Raw genomic sequence first — 19,538 nt, 5'->3', positions numbered from 1 at the left:
AATATTTCGATGAGGGCATCGATTGACTGACTGCAATGCCCTGCAAATTTAGAAAGAAAAGGATTTTTAATATTTCGATGATGGCATTGATTGACTGACTGCAATGCCTTGCAAATTTAGAAAGAAAAGGATTTTTAACATTTCGATGAGGGCATCGATTGACTGACTGCAATGCCTTGCAAATTCGGAAAGAAAAGGATTTTTAACATTTCGATGATGGCATTGATTGACTGGCTGCAATGCCTTGCAAATTCGGAAAGAAAAGGATTTTTAACATTTCGATGAGGGCATCGATTGACTGACTGCAATGCCTTGCAAATTCGGAAAGAAAAGGATTTTTAACATTTCGATGATGGCATTGATTGACTGACTGCAATGCCATGCAAATTCGGAAAGAAAAGGATTTTTAACATTTCGATGATGGCATTGATTGACTGACTGCAATGCCATGCAAATTTAGAAAGAAAAGGATTTTTAATATTTCGATGACTGACTGCAATGCCTTGCAAATTTGGAAAGAAAAGGATTTTTAATATTTCGATGATGGCATCGATTGACTGACTGCAATGCCTTGCAAATTTGGAAAGAAAAGGATTTTTAACATTTCGATGATGGCATTGATTGACTGACTGCAATGCCATGCAAATTTAGAAAGAAAAGGATTTTTAATATTTCGATGACTGACTGCAATGCCTTGCAAATTCGGAAAGAAAAGGATTTTTAACATTTCGATGATGGCATTGATTGACTGACTGCAATGCCATGCAAATTTAGAAAGAAAAGGATTTTTAATATTTCGATGACTGACTGCAATGCCTTGCAAATTTGGAAAGAAAAGGATTTTTAATATTTCGATGATGGCATCGATTGACTGACTGCAATGCTTTGCAAATTTGGAAAGAAAATGATTTTTAACATTTCGATGAGGGCATCGATTGACTGACTGCAATGCCTTGCAAATTTGGAAAGAAAAGGATTTTTAATATTTCGATGAGGGCATCGATTGACTGACTGCAATGCCCTGCAAATTTAGAAAGAAAAGGATTTTTAATATTTCGATGAGGGCATCGATTGACTGACTGCAATGCCATGCAAATTTAATATTTCGATGACTGACTGCAATGCCTTGCAAATTCGGAAAGAAAAGGATTTTTAATATTTCGATGATGGCATCGATTGACTGACTGCAATGCCTTGCAAATTTGGAAAGAAAAGGATTTTTAACATTTCGATGTTGGCTATTCCTGCCATTTGTACTGCCACCATTTATGCCACCATTTGTACTGCCAGTAAAAGGGTATTTTTAATGCGTTGAGTGACATTGAGCGACCTTAGGGCTGGGCTAAACCCAGAAACATTAGAAATGCTGACATTTCTCATATACAACCATCAGCCCGATTTTTTAACTGACAGCAGACTGCTCAGGTAAATTGTTGGGGAGAGGTATTTTGGGGAGCAGTGGCGTCACTAGGGAATGCGGTCCGTACCGGGTGACAACCAAGTTGGAAAAATTATAGCTTTGGAAAAGCAGACACATCGGAAAAGATAATAATAATAAAATCTCTAGATATATGCCCAAATATGCCTAGACACATCTAGATGGTAATTTAAGTACAGCGTCATACCATTTCTGTCTTAAAGTATAACAAAGGAAACCTGTTCATTTGATGTTAAGTCTGTTTCTAATTTTAATTAAATATCATTGTGAAATTTGCAATAACGATTGAATAAACAATTGAATTTTATAATAGAATTGACACTCATTTTACATTTGAGTAAAAATCAATAAAAGTAGGTAATAAGCTCACTGTATTGGTTCAACAAAAAGAACTAGCTAAATAGTGTTTATTGGAACATATTTGAAGAAAGTTGATGGAGGAGGGGTGACACCCTGAGGTACCACACCAGGTGACACCGACACTGTCTGGGAGGCTTCCATACTGTTCTTAGGTGATCAGTTAATGCTTCTCTACTTATTCCAGAAGAGTCTTATCTAAGGCGACGTGTTGTCCTCCTATTTGCTTTTATGTGAAAAATATCGGCTAATGATTTTTTTAAATGTATTACTATAAACGATCAAAACAAGACTATGGCTTGAATATTCCTGGTCCATTGGTGAATTCGATGGGGCCGCCTCTGAGTTTGTGTGATAATACAAACTCTCTTTGTAATCTTGTTTTTTTATTTGATTATATAGCAGAATTATATTTTAGACAAAATATAGGCTAATTTCATATTATTTCGTAATTAAACATAAAGCTAGCTCGTATAGGTCTGGGTTGCCTAAACAGACCTATATTATGGGGACACGACAATTTGTTCACGACTTTTCGTTCACGCGACTATTCCTTCACCAGACATTTCGTTGACCTGACAATTCGTCCACGCGACTATTCGTTCACTTTGTAAGCAAAGTAAAAATGTTACCTAAAGTATAGTGAGGGCCCATTTAAATGTTTCAGCTTGCTTGTAAGATATCTTTTTTCGTTTAAGTATAATTTTTATCACATACTGTCCTCATTAATTAATATTAACAACAAACAAAAAAAAATTAACAAAGAATTTCGGATTAGGCCCGATCTCTAGCAATTTTTTTTTGTTTTTGGAAATATCCAGTGAACGATTTGTCTGTGAACGAATAGTCACGTGAACGATTTGTCGTGAACCAACTGTCGGTGAACAAGTTGTCTGTGAGCGATATGTCGCGTGAACGAATGGTAGCGTGAACAAATAATCGCGTGAACGAAAAGTCGTGGAACCCTATATTATATTTATATATATAGGTCTGTGATTGCATTTTTTTAATTATGAAAAAAATACAGACCTATATAAGTGCTGGTTTATTGCCGGAAATTATTGTTGCCATTGAATACAATGGTTGTTGCTGTTGTTTCAATACAAGAGAACTTACACATTATCGAACGTGTTTTGTAAGAGATACAATCATGTTTTATATAACTTCCTATCAGGGCCGGCCTTAGGCCTCCACAGGACTCTTAAACATTTTTTTAGAGAAGAACTACTTCAACTAGCAAAACTTGTCCTCAATATTATTGTTTGGGTACGCTGTGGCTGTTTTAAATAAATTGCGTAGTTTATTAAGTTTAATTTTTTTCGTTGTATATTATATTTTGTATTTCTTTTGGAGCCACTAAATAATAAATAGTAAATTAACTTCGCCTAGGTCCTCCAATAATCTAAGGCCAGCCCTTTACCTATGTTCTATATAGATCTACTTATAGATTCTAGATCTAAATATTCTTTCAATGGAGAAACTAAGCTTTCTAGATCTAAGCTTGCCTTAATAATTTAATACAACTTTGAGAAAATTCACAAGAATGTTAGAAAAGAGGTGCAAAGACTACAGGAAGGAAGATCTCAATGAGACATAAATGATCTTAAAAAAACTATCAAGAATCATAAAAAGCAGCAAGTATGCAGACAACTTGCCATAATTAGCAATAAACTCAGTGAGAGGGTTCAAAGACAGGAGAATGATCGTCAACACAAAAAATACAACATGTGATGTACTATCTTCTCACTGCTGTCAACTAGAGGGTATAACTTTACTTAATTATAAACATTATGATTATTCATTATATTTTCCTTTCAAGATAATATAGATGTATAGATCAAGAATTTCATTTTTATAATTTAATTATACAAACTGTAACATTCAGTTAATTTAGTAGATTTAATTCTCTATATAAGCCTACAGTTAATTACCAACGATATAGATTTAGAAAATCACAATTTCTCATTTTCTTAGCTTCAATGTTGATATCTACATCTGATCTAAATTAATGCTTATGATAGTATGATCATTCTTTCATTTTCTTTAAAATTAATCTTAAGAGTGTGAAAATGTTTTAAATCAGCAACCAAAATACTCTGTTCTGAAGGTATTTGCTTTTATTAAGAGTTTTACATTTAATTTAATCATATGGTTCTAGATATTTAAGCTTACAAATATCTTTTGAAGGGGTGGACAATGCATAAGGTTAAATTTAAATTGGATTTTGAACTTTCTTTTTATATTTTGACATAATGATATTTATTTCATGTAAATATTTTTTTATTATTTTTTTTTAGATTATATGTCTACAAAAGAAACTGCAATTTGTGAAAAATGAATACCCAATGAACATTCCAGATTTTAAAGGTACAGATGTAAATTCAGAAACAACACTGCCTGATGTCACTGAAATATCCATATCATCCTACTTGGGACCATTCAATACCGTAATTGATAAAACAGCAAAATTATTTTACAATGAAAGTTAATTTACTTTTAAACTCATATGTAGACTAGCTTATATTAGGCTTTATGTTAAGTTATGATAGAACTTTTTTTTTTCACCCTTAAATGGATAAGCCTATACATTATAATGCCACCCCCAATACTTTTGACCAAAAAATGTAATGTCCTATCCTATCACAACAAAAAAATATTAATTCAGTAAAGGCTGGGTACTTTAGGCTAGTAATGTAAGTGTCCTAAAGATCTAGGGTAAAAGACACATCTGGAAAAGAACCCTAAAGTGTTGTTTCCATCTGCCAAAATTAATGTCTTTATGTTTTATAAGCTGAATTTGGTTTGAATCAGACTCTTCATATTTTTTTTTTCACAGAATTTGTTTCTCAATTGATTACACTGAATTTCACAACCTCAAGCTAATAATGGTATTTCAATTTAAAAAGAGAACTGAAAAATACAAAAGATATAAAAGGAAAAAACTACTTCTATCTCTGGCCAATTTTGTTTTCAACAAAGAGAAGATAATTGTGTAGCAATATTAACTATTAATAAAGGAGCATAATTTAAATGAAATGTCAAAAAAAAATAAAAAATGAGCAGACTAATACTGATATTTGTGCAAATGGTTATTTTATTTTTATGTCTGTGAATTGGTCTTTGACAAGTGTGGACACTATATGCCTCACTGAAAAATGGAAATCCTACAACTCTGAACTCAATATGTTTTTAGTGCCTTCTAAAAATGATGTTTCAAAGTCAATTACTTTTGTAATTAGATTTATTCAATAAGTTATTGCCTAGCACATTTTCTTTTTTTTAAAGAAGCTATAGATAGGTTAGTCAATGTATTTCCACATATTTCAAAGATGCCACTGCCTCCTTTAAATATAGCTGACCTGGTCATGTGATATATGTATCTCGTACACCTTCAATGAAATTAGAGTAAAACCACAGTTGGAGTGAGACAAGGCTGCCTATTATATTTTCTACAATATCTTCCTTGAAAGGATAAAGGAAGATGCTCTCGGGGGCTATAAAGATTCTGTAAGCATTGGAGAACGAAACATTACTAACTTGTCCTTTGCGGACAACATAGATGGTCTGGCAGGGACAAAAGAAGAATTAGATGACTTGGTGATGTGCATAGACAAGACTTCCGCAGCATATGGTATGCAAATCAATGTAGAAAAAAAAAAATTATGACCAATATAAGCCAACAGGACTTTAAAGGGGACATCAGCATTGGTGGTGAAAAGCTGACAAGTGTCTGTAGTTTTATATACCTTGGAGCTATTGTCTCAGATGAAGGAACCAAACCTAAACTACTGGCCTGAATAGCACAGTTGACAGCAGCACTTTCAAAACTCAAAACAATCTGGAAATAGAAAGGCATAGCCATCAACACTTAACTCAAACCGATGCGCTCCCCGGTTATGACCACATTCTTATATGCTTACGAATCTTGGACGCTGACTGCAGCAGATCTCGAGAAGAGGATCTTAACAATGGAACTAAGATGCTAAGGAAAGATCCTCAGAGCTAGCAAAGACCTTTCTTCAGGGAAAGTATCAGGAAAAGAAGAAGTGGCAGACAGAGTTCAACATCAAAGAATAGACAGGCCCGTCATTAAATGAAATTCCATCCAAATTCAAAGTGAGTCTGTCTATATTATGGATTTTACTCTTCTCCTTCATCTAGATTTATCCCTTAGTCTGGGGCGCCACGCAAGATCTGTTGACCGCCTTTCTCTGCTCCTGTCTTTTGATTATAGTTATGAAATACTGTTTTCCATCCACTTCTATCAGATCAGCTCCAACTTTTCCAATGGACAATTTCATTATGTTGTAGATTCATATTGTTGGATAATATAAGACCTATAGATCTAATAAAATACTCAGAAAGACACAAAGATAAAGGCACATTCCTCATCCCATATGCTAGGACAAATGTGTACAAATGCTCCTTTTTCCCTAGTGCTATTAGAGCATGGTCGGAATGGGTTGCTTGAGCTAGCCAGGAAAACCAGTGACTTAATTAATTTAGCAGAATTTAGGACATTGGTTGATATGCATGGTAAATGCATGACGCGTAGGACGTAATCATCTTTTATTTTGAAGTAACTTCTGTATTATCTAGATCTAAGATAAGATCTATATAGATCTATATATAGGCCCATCAGCGAAATGGCATATAAAGCGAACACCTCCCCGTAATTTTTATCCATTCTTATTTATTTAAAAAGTAACTGCAGCACTAATAAAATGGTATTACAAAGACTCCATTTTTCTACATTTTCCACCTATTCACTTTCGTTTTCCCTCATAAAATAAAGCATAGCTGAAGGTCAAAGTTGACATGCATGGAAATTTCATTCTCAAAACGTTTCCGGATAAACGAGAATAGGTCCGAACTTAAGGCGATTTTAAAGCACCAATGGACATCGGCCGAAAAAAAATCGCCTATTATGCTTCTAAATAGATGAGGAAATAGTTAGCTAGAATAGCCAAGGCTATTCATTCCGTTGAAAAAAAAATATTATGGGGTGTTCGCTCAAAATGACCTTTTAACTGAAAACCTATTCAGCGAAACCCCTATTATAAGCTTAAAAAGCCATTAATAATAATTTAGTTACTGATTTAATCTGTTTTTCTTTTTGTCTTATCTATCGTTATTGTTTGTAAACTGAAATATTAAAATAATAGGCCTATTTTTAACCTTAACCCAAATGTCTTCGATTTCGGAGATTAAGGATGAGTGCAGTAGCCTACATGTTTCACATGTCTACGCCCAGTTGCGACCAGCATATTTTCCCGCATTTTCTTTCCGTCTAAAATGTTTGACTCGCAGCTCTCTCTCCAACAGTCATATGCTGGCAGTTACTTTCCTCTATGCCAGTGAGGGTGAAACGACCATCATTTGATCTTAACAGCGCTTAGGCCTATACGATTTATACGGGGGGGGGGGACCTCTGTTTTGCCGTCCTCCTTTTTTTTATTTAACTGGCTGGTTAACCTCTTGTTACTAATTAATGATATTAATATGTGTATAGATGTTTAAATGAAGATCAGAATTCCTTTTCACAGGGTTCCCCCACCATTCTGAGATTAGGATTTCAGATTTCCAAGAGTTTTCCAGGAGAAAATATTCGATTTCAGGAGCGGAAAAAATGCTAACTATATATTTAGTAATAAATATAAGAATTATCATATAATATACATGTATAAAATTACAAGATCTCTCCTGAGCCTTTCGTCTCCATGCCCGAAACCCTAGTTGTTGTAGATCTACCTCCCATACATCATCAATCCATCGCATTCGGGATCTGCCTTTGGGTCAATCAGCGCGCGTGTGTGTGTGTGGGGGGGGGGAGGTCGAGTTGATGTTGATTAAATTAAGTGCACTGAACATGTGTTCTTATAAAAATAGTCACAGTAACGAGAGTTTATAAAATGGGGAGCAAAAAGACGTGGACTAGCCCATAGGGAGGAGGCGAGATAGAATTTTGTAGTTTCTTTCTTTCTCTAAAAGAAAAATATTTGATCGCAAGTTTCGTAGGCTATATAGACATCAGTTCCAAGCAGAGAAAGGAGATGTGGAGCACGAGAAAAGTGAAAACAAATTTAGGCCTAATGTCACAAGGAGGACAATAGTTAATGCTTCATGGAAGAAGTTAAATGATAGAACTAATTGAAGCATAATTTCCTATATTTTAACATGCTATTTCGCTATTTTTTACGGCCTTTCGCTCATTATGACTCCCGCGAAAATTGCGTTCGCTGATTAGGTCCGACCCCTACCGCAAGTTGACTTGAATTATAAATTTAATAGCTGATATGGAAAAAAGATTCAAATTTAGTTTTATCGCCCAATAGCTGAGGAGTCCGCAGATGCTTTCATTTTTTTAATAAGTTTAACCATTGCGGAGTTATAAATTCTAAACTAAAAACTGGCACAAAAGCGTTCGCCATTGGTCCTTTCCCATAGATTCTATTGGCTGTTACTGACAAATCAGCTGTTCAACATGAGTTAGACTGGAGACGTTACTCCCAGTCATAACCTATATAAACTGAAAAAAAAACAACTTAGTAGACCAGGCTGACCAGTACCTATAACTATACCTATAGAGTCTACTGCCTATCTGACTATCTCTAGATCTATTTGACCTGGCTATAGATCTAGAGTTTAGATCTATTTATTCAATTTAGACATCTAGATTGCCCCTGACACGTGTTTGTATTGCCTTAGATCTACGTTTTCTTATTTAATTTAGATCTAGATTTCTAGACTCTAGCCTGGGATTTGAATTTGAATGATTCAATCAGTTCAGTCAACTTCAATTCAGTGTCACTTGCTCACGCATGTCATTCGATGATTCATGGTCATCTTATGACTGTCAGTAGTGTCAGTGTATCCATTCCACATTCCGGAACATTCACTATTCGATGCTTTGTCTCTCAAACTGAGACTCTATTCTCTATCTTAGTATCTAGGTCTATGCTGTTGTCTTCTCATCGCTTTCAGAGGCTTTCTTTTCCTTTATACGGATCACTGTGATAGAGTCTAGTAGTGAGTAGAGTCTAGATCTAGATAGAATTGGTAGACTGAATAGATTATGATCATGTCAATTATGTAGATCTATCGGTATCGTCTAGGTACTATATAGACCTAGGTCACTAGTGTAGATCTTAGTAAAGTTTGTAGTCTTAGTAACTCTACATCTATAATATTAATATATATGAGATCTAGATTAGCTAGTGTAAGCGAGCCCAAAGTCTAAAGTACCTCATGATATCAATAAATTGAATAATCATATATACAGTTTTACTTACAACTTAATCTCTACCAGATGAAATAGATCTAGAATAATCTAGATCTACTGTCTACCTGAGCAACTTGATCTATTAACAAAGAAACTCAGATTAGGCTTGATCTCTAGCAATCCAAAATTTTTTTCTAAAATAATAGCTACAAAAGTTTTAAAGTAAACACATTAAACACGCGATGAAAGTAGATTATATAATATTAACAATCCAGTGAACGATTTGTCTGTGAACGAATTGTCAGTGAACAAGTTGTCATTGAGCAAGTTGTCGGGTGAACGATTAGTCGTGTGAATAAAAAGTCGTGAACGAATTGTCATGGAACCGTACCATAGTGCTGCTAAAACTTCAAACTTAATTTAGCCTTCTCAAACTGCATGCAAAAATATTTATCTTACAATCTCACAGTGAGAAAAAGTTTCATTGTTAAAATTTAATCATCGGTGTAATCTGTCATAAAACTGCTCCTACATAAAATGAATGACCATGTTAATTCTTATTTATTTTACTTGACTCATTTTTATATACATTAAACATTATTTACTTGTTTATTGTTTAGCCCTGTCCACTTGAAAAAGACAGCTGAAAATGTCACAAGACAGCCCAGATTACAACACCTATAGGACTCCACTTGCATCTCGCTATGCTAGCACAGAAATGAAAATTAATTTTTCAGATCAGAAAAAATTTTCAACATGGAGAAAGTTATGGCTTTATTTGGCTCAGGCCGAAAAGGTATTTCTAATGTTCAATACTGAGAATACTTTGAAAATGTTGTTCAATAGTAAAATGAATGAAACTTATGTGAACTGTGAAAATGTAGTATGGTATTAAATCGGAATAAAACTTAATTGAACCAAGAATTGCTAATTATAAATTGATTTATTTGAGCTTAGAAGAATATTCTCACTATTCTCTTTGAGGGGTCATGAAAAATTGGTTTTAAATATATTTCTGCTTGCAAGTTATCAAACAATGTAAATGAATTTTTTTTTTTATTTGATTCTTCACTTTCCCTTGTCTCGTAGACTGATGTACTTTTACACTTGAGAATTATCTATTGACTTTCCTTTACATGTCTTCTTGCATTCCTAAGGTGTCACTCATCAAAAAACAAATCCATCTTTTACATTTATTCCCCATCACTCCTTGCCTCTACCTCTCTTCCTTTGAAACATGCCATATTTTCCTTTCATTTTATTCTCGTACTTTCTTTTTTCATACTTAGAATCTTCTCAAAAATATTTTTGTGTATAAGTCTTATACCTGTTTGTTGACTTGAGTATCTCTCTCTCTTTGTTTTTTTTTTTTTGAATACAGGTTCCTATTTTCAAAGTCACTAAATTTTGTGAACTAAACATTTTCTAATTGTGCATTGTAAAGAACTCCTGATTGTAGATTTTTACAGATGCCTAATTGTAGATTTTTTAAAAATCCTGATTGTATGTTTTTAAACTGATCTTTTAACATAAACATTTCTTGCTGAAGTTCTAGCAGAATTCTTAAATGTTATTAATAAATATATTGAAAAAATATATTGGATGGCTGCCTGGTCATGCGGTTTGCGCGCTGGATTGTCGTTTGGACTTATCAATGGTCCAGGGTTCAAACCCAGCCCGCTCCCACCCCCCATCGTCCTGCGAGAGGTTTGGACTAGCAAGTCATTATCTTCAATTCTGAAGGAACATTTGAAACATGTAAAATATTTTACAAACATTTTTACATATATATTGTTTTCAGGAACTTGGTTTAGATATTACTGATGAGCAGCTTTCAGAAATGAGCCAAAATTTGACTAACATTAACTACAAGCAGGCAGCAATGGAAGAGAAAAAATTCAAGCATGATGTAATGGCTCATGTTCATACATTTGGGGCTGTTTGCCCAAAAGCTGCTCCCATCATTCATCTTGGAGCCACTTCCTGCTATGTCGGTGACAACACAGTATGTAATCATTTATATACACCTATTTATCTTGATACTTAATAATACTGTCTCAAACCAGTTTTGCAATATGTAACAGACAAAACCTTAACTTTGTTTAAATTGAGCATTTTTACTAGTATGACACCATTACTTTCTTATTTCCACTATTTTATCATATGGCTAAAAATTCAATTGACATACCAATTTTTATCTAAAATTTTGTGTATATCAATATTTGAGATTCATTCAGGGTTCAGCATAATGCCACTTAAAAATACTTATTTTCGCTCTGCAAATTTTTATTTCTACAGTTGTCACACATGATTAGCACTAGATCTTTCAAACATTTTGTTCTCAAATTTTTTACTAATAATTAATTGAAAGCCAAAAATTTATTTAAAAAATGTGTTTTATTGGATTGGTTTATAAAAAAAAGTTTTTATTCCTTTTGCAGGATTTGATTGTACTCAGGGATGGATTTGAAATACTTAAGCCAAAGGTGACTTCATCTTTACCTTTAAAAAAATATATATATAAAATCATGCGTTTATTTTGTTTGTCTACATAGTACAATGTTATTATTTACTATGATATTCTGGAAACACTTACTAATTTGTCTGCTAAATGTCTTTCAGCTTGCCACATGTATTCATTTATTAAGAAACTTTGCTATGGAACACAAGGATCTCCCATGCCTTTCGTACACGCATTTACAGTAAGTAGCCTCCCCATAACTGAAACCATATTTGTAAACTGCATTTCTCAACTTAGGTTTCTCATAACTCACTTTGTAGACAGCTTGGCTAAGGTCAAAATACATTTAAATTAAAATCTAACAATATTGTTTATTTGATGTTACATTGTAGAGTGGCGGAGTGGTAACTGTTTGGCTTCCAAACTAAGGATATTTAGTTTAAATTCCACTGAAGACTCTAATTGAGTACCTGACTTCTTCTTTTGGGAAGGTAAAGGCGGTTGGTCGATGTGCTGGTCCCTTTACATCCTTGTTAACTTTATGCTGTTAAAGCAGATGTGAGCTTTATCCCCCCCCCCCCCCAATAGATCTGAATGGAGTACCATGTTACATTGTAATGTTAGATATCTTGAATGTGTTTGTGTATGTTCTCCCTAATATTTATATCGACAGAGCTGCACAAGTTTCTACTGTGGGTAAGAGGGCATGTATTTGGGCACAAGATCTTCTCATGGATTTGAAGAACATGGAAAGAGTCAGCAGTGAACTTCGTTTTCGAGGAGTCAAGGGTACAACTGGCACACAGGCTAGTTTCTTGACTTTATTCGATGGAGATGCTGCCAAAGTTAAAGAGCTGGATAGGAAGGTTACTGAGCTTGCAGGTTTTAAAAGGTGACATCACATTATTGGTAGAATATCTAATCAAAATAGATAAATTACTCATATGGCACAATTTAAAAGGGGATATCACTTTACTGGTAGAATACCGGTACCTAATCAAAATTGATAATTACTGATCTGAAAAGCATTTTAAAAGGTTTTTGTGTCATTATCATGAACATAGCAAGCAACAATGAAAAAGTATGACATCTGTGCATCAAGAAAGTTAGAGATGTATACACTTAGAATACACACCCAGGCTTTACAATAACTTAAGGTATTCACTTGTTCTTCAGTCACTTCATCATCTGTGGACAGACTTACCCCAGGAAGGTTGACGCAGAGGTTCTGTCTGTTTTTGCAAGTTTTGGTGCCACAGTTCACAAGGTACACTTTAGAATGTTATAAAATTTTATTTTGTATGCGATCAAGTTATAGTTATTTGATTGAATCTACTTTAGTTTTTATTGAGGTAGAAGTCGATTCAGACTAAGTCCACTTCTAATGAGACATTTAAAGAGATTTCTAACAACTACTATAGAGCTGTAATCAAGATCTTGATCTAGAATCTAGTAGGCTACTAGAGTAGTTTTTTTTATTTTTATTTAGATCGATCTAATTTATAGATTTAAATTCAACTATAACTTTTGTCTAAGTCCTCATCCAGTGAGACTCTGAAAGAGGTGTCTAAACTAGATCTACTAGGCTGCAGTGGCGTCACTAAGGTCGATGTCTTTAGAAAGACATTTTGTAATGGACTTTTTCTTTTTTGTGCAAAAGACGATACTAGAACAAAAGTACTTTACTCTGAAGAAATTTGTCTGCTTTTACGTTAGAAGGCAGTAGACTCTACAATTGAATGGAAATATTTTCAAAAGAAGACTTTCAATCTTGTTGAAAGGATCTACTTTAAAAAAGTCGCTTCATTCATTCATTAAATCTGATGTCTTAAACAGTGGTAAAAATGTTTTTACTTCATTAATATTCAAATGACTAGGCCGACTTTTCAAATAGAACCGTTTTTATTTTGTTTTAGAAAAAAAAGACCCACCCACAAGCCTCGATATCAACTATAACGTAAAGTAACCTTTAGGACACTTAAACAGGTATAAATATAAAATGTATATTGATCTAAATCCATATAATAAACTTGCATAAGCATCTTGGGTGGTTATCTAGCTAGTCTCTCATTTTTTTAAACATCTGCATTAGCTCAAGTTAATGCTTTTCTACTTGGGTGTCACCTCCTTATGGATCCATACCCCCTTAGTGATGCCACTGCTAGGCTGTAGATCTAATCTAGATGTAGATCTAGAGTCAAATCTAGTACACAAATCAACTAGTACATTTAGAATAACAGTAAAGCACTGCAGAAAACACGCGGTGGGGGCAATGTAGGTCATCTTGAAGTAGAAAAAATGCTGTAAATGATTAGCTCATCAGCTGATAAAAAGGGAATAAAATAGTCAGACGGGACCAAAAAAATAGTTTGCTCACAAGACATTCCTTGATATTTGTAATTATATGTAGAACTAGAGTTAATATAATAAAGTTATATCATTTTAAAATTTAATCAAGACTAAATCTAGATCTAATCCGCACCAGATTTAAAACTTTATGAAACTTTTTACTTTTGAAGTTTCAGTTTCCACCTGACTGATTTCATGCTTAATGTTTCAATTTTTTTGCCTGACTTTTATTTATTCAACAGATTTGTACTGACATTAGACTTTTGTCAAGTTTTAAAGAACTTGAAGAACCTTTTGAAGCTGAGCAAATAGGTAACACAATTTTCTTGGGCTAGTTTATATAAATTGTATATGTATTATGAGTTCAGTTCTATAATTTGTTTGTTTTACACTGTCTCTTTTAAGGATCCAGTGCAATGCCTTACAAAAGAAATCCTATGCGATGTGAAAGAATCTGCTCTCTTGCAAGGCTTCTCATCTCATTGGTCATAAACCCTCTACAAACTGCATCAGTTCAATGGATGGAACGTACTTTGGATGACAGTGCCAACCGCCGTGTTGTTCTTCCAGAAGCATTCCTTGGTGCAGACGCTATTCTAATGACTTTACAGACTATATTTGAAGGCCTTGTCGTTTACCCTAAAGTAAGTCTTGCAGAGGAGAAACCTTTCATCATTGAAGTTTCTTTCATGGTTTTGTGCTGTAAGAAGCTAGAAAGTTTTTTATTAAATGGAATCTTTCTTTTCTAGTTTTTATTGAAAGCTTTTTAAATAAACTGCCTTTTTAAACACCCAAATACACATTTTTAATTGAATTATTTTAAAAATTTAGAAGAATACATTTTTTGGGTCTAAATTTGTGCGACTTCCATCTAAAAAAAAAAACTTTTCAAAAATTCCTTTATTTGTGTGGGGGGAAAAGATCATCTTTACATATATTAAATTTGATGACCTTTTTCATCTAAAAATATTCATTCCCCTTGCAACTAAATTTTGATTGACTTATTACCAGCCTAAGTAGCATCATTACTGTTGTAATGAACATAAGCAGCAAAAAAAAAAAAAAAAAGAATTAAAAAAAAAATCTTACAAAAAATATCTTAACATTTTTTTATTTTGGTTAAAGTAACTTAGGCATGGCCTCATTGACTCAACTAGGCAAGCTATCCTGATTGTAGGAAACAACAGAAACAATTGTAATGTGATACACATCAATACCATATTCATTAGTCGCTTTCTTGCTGTTATCTATTAGGCAGAATTGAAAAGAAAAGTGTATTTTGCTTTACTTGCAAAATAAAAAAAATCTTGATGAAAACAAAAGCTTATCAGAAGATAGCATTATGTATTTGTAACTGCTTATTAAGGTGATAGTCTTTTCTAATATTTAAAGTAAATGTTTTGTATACTGGTAGTTATCAAATCTCAGATTTAAGATTATGTTCAATGTATCTAACACTTTTTTTTTTATCAGCACCTAAAATTTAGAATTTTTCAATATATTTCTTAGGTCATAGCCAAAAGACTGGAAGATGAACTTCCATTTATGGCAAGTGAAAACATTATAATGGCTATGGTTAAAGAAGGAGGTAACAGACAGGTAAGAGTGTTTACTATTGTTATTATTTTAACTTACATTAGAATTTCAACTTCTGACTTACAATTTTTCATACACTGTGCATTTACATTAGTCTAATGAGGTTTGATAATTGAAAACAAAGTCTAGGAAAAAGCCAGTGGGGAATAACATTTTGTCAGGGTTCTATTCTTTGCTTAACTCGTTAGGGGTTACTTAATAATTACAATTAAGAACAATTATTACTAAACACACTTCAACTCCCAACTCCAGATATCCATGGAAATACAAATAATACTTTAATATTCAATAAAGCACACAATTATATCAACTCTCAATAATTATTAATTCATAAACACCAGTCCAGGAAGTAACCGTCCAACCTTCCTGGACCAGGAACAAGACCTCACTAACTCACACACTCTCTAGCACATTCAAGGAAGACTAAACCATTCAGTTCAGAACACGTGCAAGACTATTCACATTCATAAGTTGGGAGTACATAAACAAGGGGATATAACTATCATACCAAAATATCAAAGTAACATATTCACTCTCGCCATACCTCCCCTTGACACATTTTATTCATTTGTTGTTATTTTCTTTTATCTAGTTACTGAGGTTACTAGACCAAAGTCATCAATCATTACTTTAAACATTTTGGTTATACTTTCCAAAACATAAACACACAATTTTGTTGTAACATGTTGATCTTTTATTTATTTTTTTTATATATGATTTTTTTTTTTTTTTTTTTTTGAAGTGAATAAAGTACATGAATCATTCTTTTTGGTGTGAATTAAGCATGCAAATTATTCTTTGTGGTGGATTAGATACATGAATCATTCTTATCCAAACTTGTACAGGAATGTCATGAGAAGCTCCGCAGTCTAGCATTACAGAGTGCTTCTGTCATGAAGCAAGAAGGTCTTCCTTGTGATCTGATTGCCAGAATAAAAGATGACAGCTATTTTCAGCCCATTTTGTCAAAACTGGACAGCTGTGTAAATCCCACAACATTTATTGGGATGTCATCAATTCAGGTACATCATATTTTTTTTAACTAACTACAAAAATTGAATGCATAAAAGTGGCGCTACAGCCCATGAAGGACTCTTGTCTGCTTCAGTACTTCTTTCCATTCTTTCTCTTGATATTTTCATCTCCATGTCCAAACTTCACAAAGTTGTTGAAGATCTGCCTCATCAATCTATTGATTGATCCTTTTGGTTTAAGCCAATATACTCTGACATTCTTTCAAGGTGACCTGTCCAATGGAGTCAAGTTTTTTTTTTTTTTTAATTTTCATCACTATAGATGGGTCTTCATATAATTGGTATAAAAAGTTACTACCAAACAGTACAACTGTAGCGTAACTAGTTTCTACAGCTAGAAAGCTCTCTCATAATTATCTTTCTGCTCCACCACATACCTTTCTAACCACTCACCATCACACTCGAGAGCACAGCCATCACTATTCTAAATTTAAGCAATTATACTATTCCACTGAAATACTCTAGTAAGACAAAATAAATTATTTTAGACATGCTACGGGTCAATAAACTATAACTATTTTACTATAATGTTATGGGAACGAACTGGAATCATGGGCACTTCGACAATAACAAGGCCAAGAACTTATCTGTTCTGTATCCTGAGTCGGAAGAAGATCGCTTCACTCAAGGCTCTGCAGAAGAGACAAGCCAGTGACAGCCTAAGCCACTGGAGCAGACCAACGGTTCTAACTTCAGTTCGGTTCCGGTACAGCAGTTAACAAGACACACAATTCCAGGCCAATTCCTTCAACAGACACTCGATCATCACACGTTGCCACTCAAAGTCATAAAAAGTTACTCTGGTGCAAAATAGTTAAGTCTAAATTTATCGTTAGTTCAAACAATACACAACAATTATATTTGCATAATTTGCATTACAACAAAACATCAGACCGCTAAAACAGCTTAAATGTACAATGTTATATATAATTATATTTAATCACTACAAAATAATACATTATATATATGCCCCAGCGTTCCAATAATGGTCAACTTTAATTCTACTTTCCCCAGAGCCAGAACAAATAACCAAATAAATCATCCTTAGTATCCTGCTCACAATTACTGAAATAGTGTATTTAAATAGAATTCCACAAATACATGAATACTTATATGGGGCAGGCACACATATAGTTTATTTAAACTTCAGCAGCATATTCATTTCATTAATAACCTTTTTCAATCTTTATCATATTTATGCTTATATTGTAACTTTCCATTTTGTAGGTTAAAAATTTTATTGAGGATGAAGTGGATGTAGCATTAAAGAATTACAAGAACAACTTGGTCAAGTCCGTCAAGCTTGAAATTTAGCATGTCATGCTGTCAGTGAGGTCACATAGATTGTTTTGGTTAGAGTATAAGTGAATATTTGATGAACTAGAAATGTGATTGTAAATGACATGGTTCAAAGAACATTTCAGTCTAAAATTATCTAGAATTTAATGCAATTCTATGTTCTGGTTAAATTCTGTTTAAAAAACAACAACTTTGTTGTGTTCAATGAAATGCACATGCTTCAGTTTGAGGCACATTATTTCCAGGGTCTTTTATTCAGTTTATATATAAACAGAAATTTTTTCTTTACACAGATATTATTATTTTTTTTACTGCAACCGTGTTCAGGGTGGAGGGCATTAATGATACTTTCAGGTTAATTGGGTTTTTATAAACTTGATTCCCCTTTGTTTGGAATAGAAGAGTTTCTATACTGCCTTGAGTGTTGAAATGTTGATAAACTCAATAAAATTTACAATCAGATCAATTTTGTTTTTGTCTTTTATCGCTATTGGCTAATTAGTGTATAGTTTGCGCTGAACTTCCCTACAACTTCACCACAATTCTCTGCTCCTATTCTTTGTGTTCCCCACTCTTCAAAATCCACAAGTAATTGAAAGAACAATTTCACTTTTAAATCTTCTTAGCCAATATTGATGTAATAATTTGTGTGTTAAGTTGCAGTTGAATTCATAAGTTTTCTTTATTTTCCTCCTCTTAGCTTGCAAACTTTTCAGAGTTAAAAAGTTGCACAATGGACTGGGATTTTGTAAAGAACACAGAATTTTTCTAGATTTTGGACAGTTTATGTACATCTTTTGAAAGAAAAAAATCACTCCCTAATTGGCCACACTGTGAAAAGCACTGCACAGTAACTGCCATAAATATCAATATTGCAAGTTTTATCTTTCCTTTTCTATATAAAACAATTGCTTAAAATAAATATTTCCTTTTCTGTATAAAACAATTGCTTAAAATAAATAGTTCCCATTTCAGACCTTGCAATCTATAAGGCAGATGAATCCGTGGCCCAACTTTAACGAGGGTGTCGAGGCCAGCACAATAGCCAACCGCTTTTACTTTTGCTCAACTAATGTTAGGTACCCATTATAGCTGGGTGGAGAGGTGCTGTAACATCCTGATATAAAAAAATTCTTGTCCCCACCAGGATTTGAACCCTTTACTCCTCAGCCACCACAAGTCCAAAACAATTAATTACCACTATTTAAAAATGTAACCAATTATCAATTATTGGAAAACAGTTTATTACCACTGATCATCTTTAAAAAAAATTAAGATTGTTTTTTTATTTGAACACACTTCATCAGGAATTCCCACACTCAAGTGTTTCTTTGTATTCAATTGAGCTTAAATAAATAGACTTATATGAACATTTTGGCACCTCTTATGTAGAGATTATTAGATGGACCATGGATGGACTTTTACTAGAGCTTGATTGTGCAGAGCTCAGTGGAAACACTTCTTGCACTAATTAAGCATTGCAAGAAATGGATAGAATATCATCAGCGTCACAAAGCAAGAGTACATGCAACAAATCACTTTTTTAAAACTTGCTTTTAGAATTGGGGCCCACATGCTGACTCTCAAACTTTATTACAACAGTTCAAAACCAATCAATTAGCAATCTGCTATACTTAATGTATTGTTTCTGCACCTCAGAATACCTAGCTGCTAGGGAGAGACTTTTAACTTCTCAATTCATGAATTGGTGTTAATAATCAGTGAACTGTCTGTGACAAACACTTTCAGCATAGAAAATAAATTAAAAAATTACTTGGGGGG

At 33.5% G+C, this 19,538-nt stretch overlaps 1 protein-coding gene across 10 annotated transcripts; it reads left to right on the top strand.

Moving 5' to 3' along the window:
- The first annotated feature begins 2,879 nt into the window (after positions 1-2,879).
- Positions 2,880-18,218, top strand: LOC106056258 (adenylosuccinate lyase-like). Of its 10 annotated transcripts, XM_056021521.1 has the most exons (15): positions 2,889-3,061; positions 3,231-3,558; positions 4,093-4,162; positions 4,632-5,911; positions 9,638-9,813; positions 10,819-11,022; positions 11,459-11,503; positions 11,640-11,719; positions 12,152-12,370; positions 12,655-12,745; positions 14,070-14,139; positions 14,233-14,471; positions 15,337-15,426; positions 16,269-16,445; positions 17,685-18,218. In XM_056021521.1, the coding sequence occupies exons 5-15, from the start codon at positions 9,667-9,669 to the stop codon at positions 17,769-17,771; spliced, it is 1,449 nt and encodes a 482-aa protein (XP_055877496.1). In that variant the 5' UTR covers positions 2,889-3,061; positions 3,231-3,558; positions 4,093-4,162; positions 4,632-5,911; positions 9,638-9,666; the 3' UTR covers positions 17,772-18,218. The 10 variants fall into 10 exon arrangements, with proteins under 10 accessions (XP_055877499.1, XP_055877501.1, XP_055877496.1 ...); XM_056021524.1 differs by lacking the exon at positions 3,231-3,558 and having other exon boundaries at positions 2,880-2,930; XM_056021523.1 differs by lacking the exon at positions 3,231-3,558.
- Positions 18,219-19,538: the final 1,320 nt, after the last annotated feature.

Source organism: Biomphalaria glabrata, chromosome 2 (assembly GCF_947242115.1).
Source record: "Biomphalaria glabrata chromosome 2, xgBioGlab47.1, whole genome shotgun sequence".
NCBI lineage: Eukaryota > Metazoa > Mollusca > Gastropoda > Planorbidae > Biomphalaria > Biomphalaria glabrata.
The sequence above is the reverse complement of the archived record's forward strand: the minus strand, read 5'-3'. Positions and strand labels throughout refer to the sequence as shown.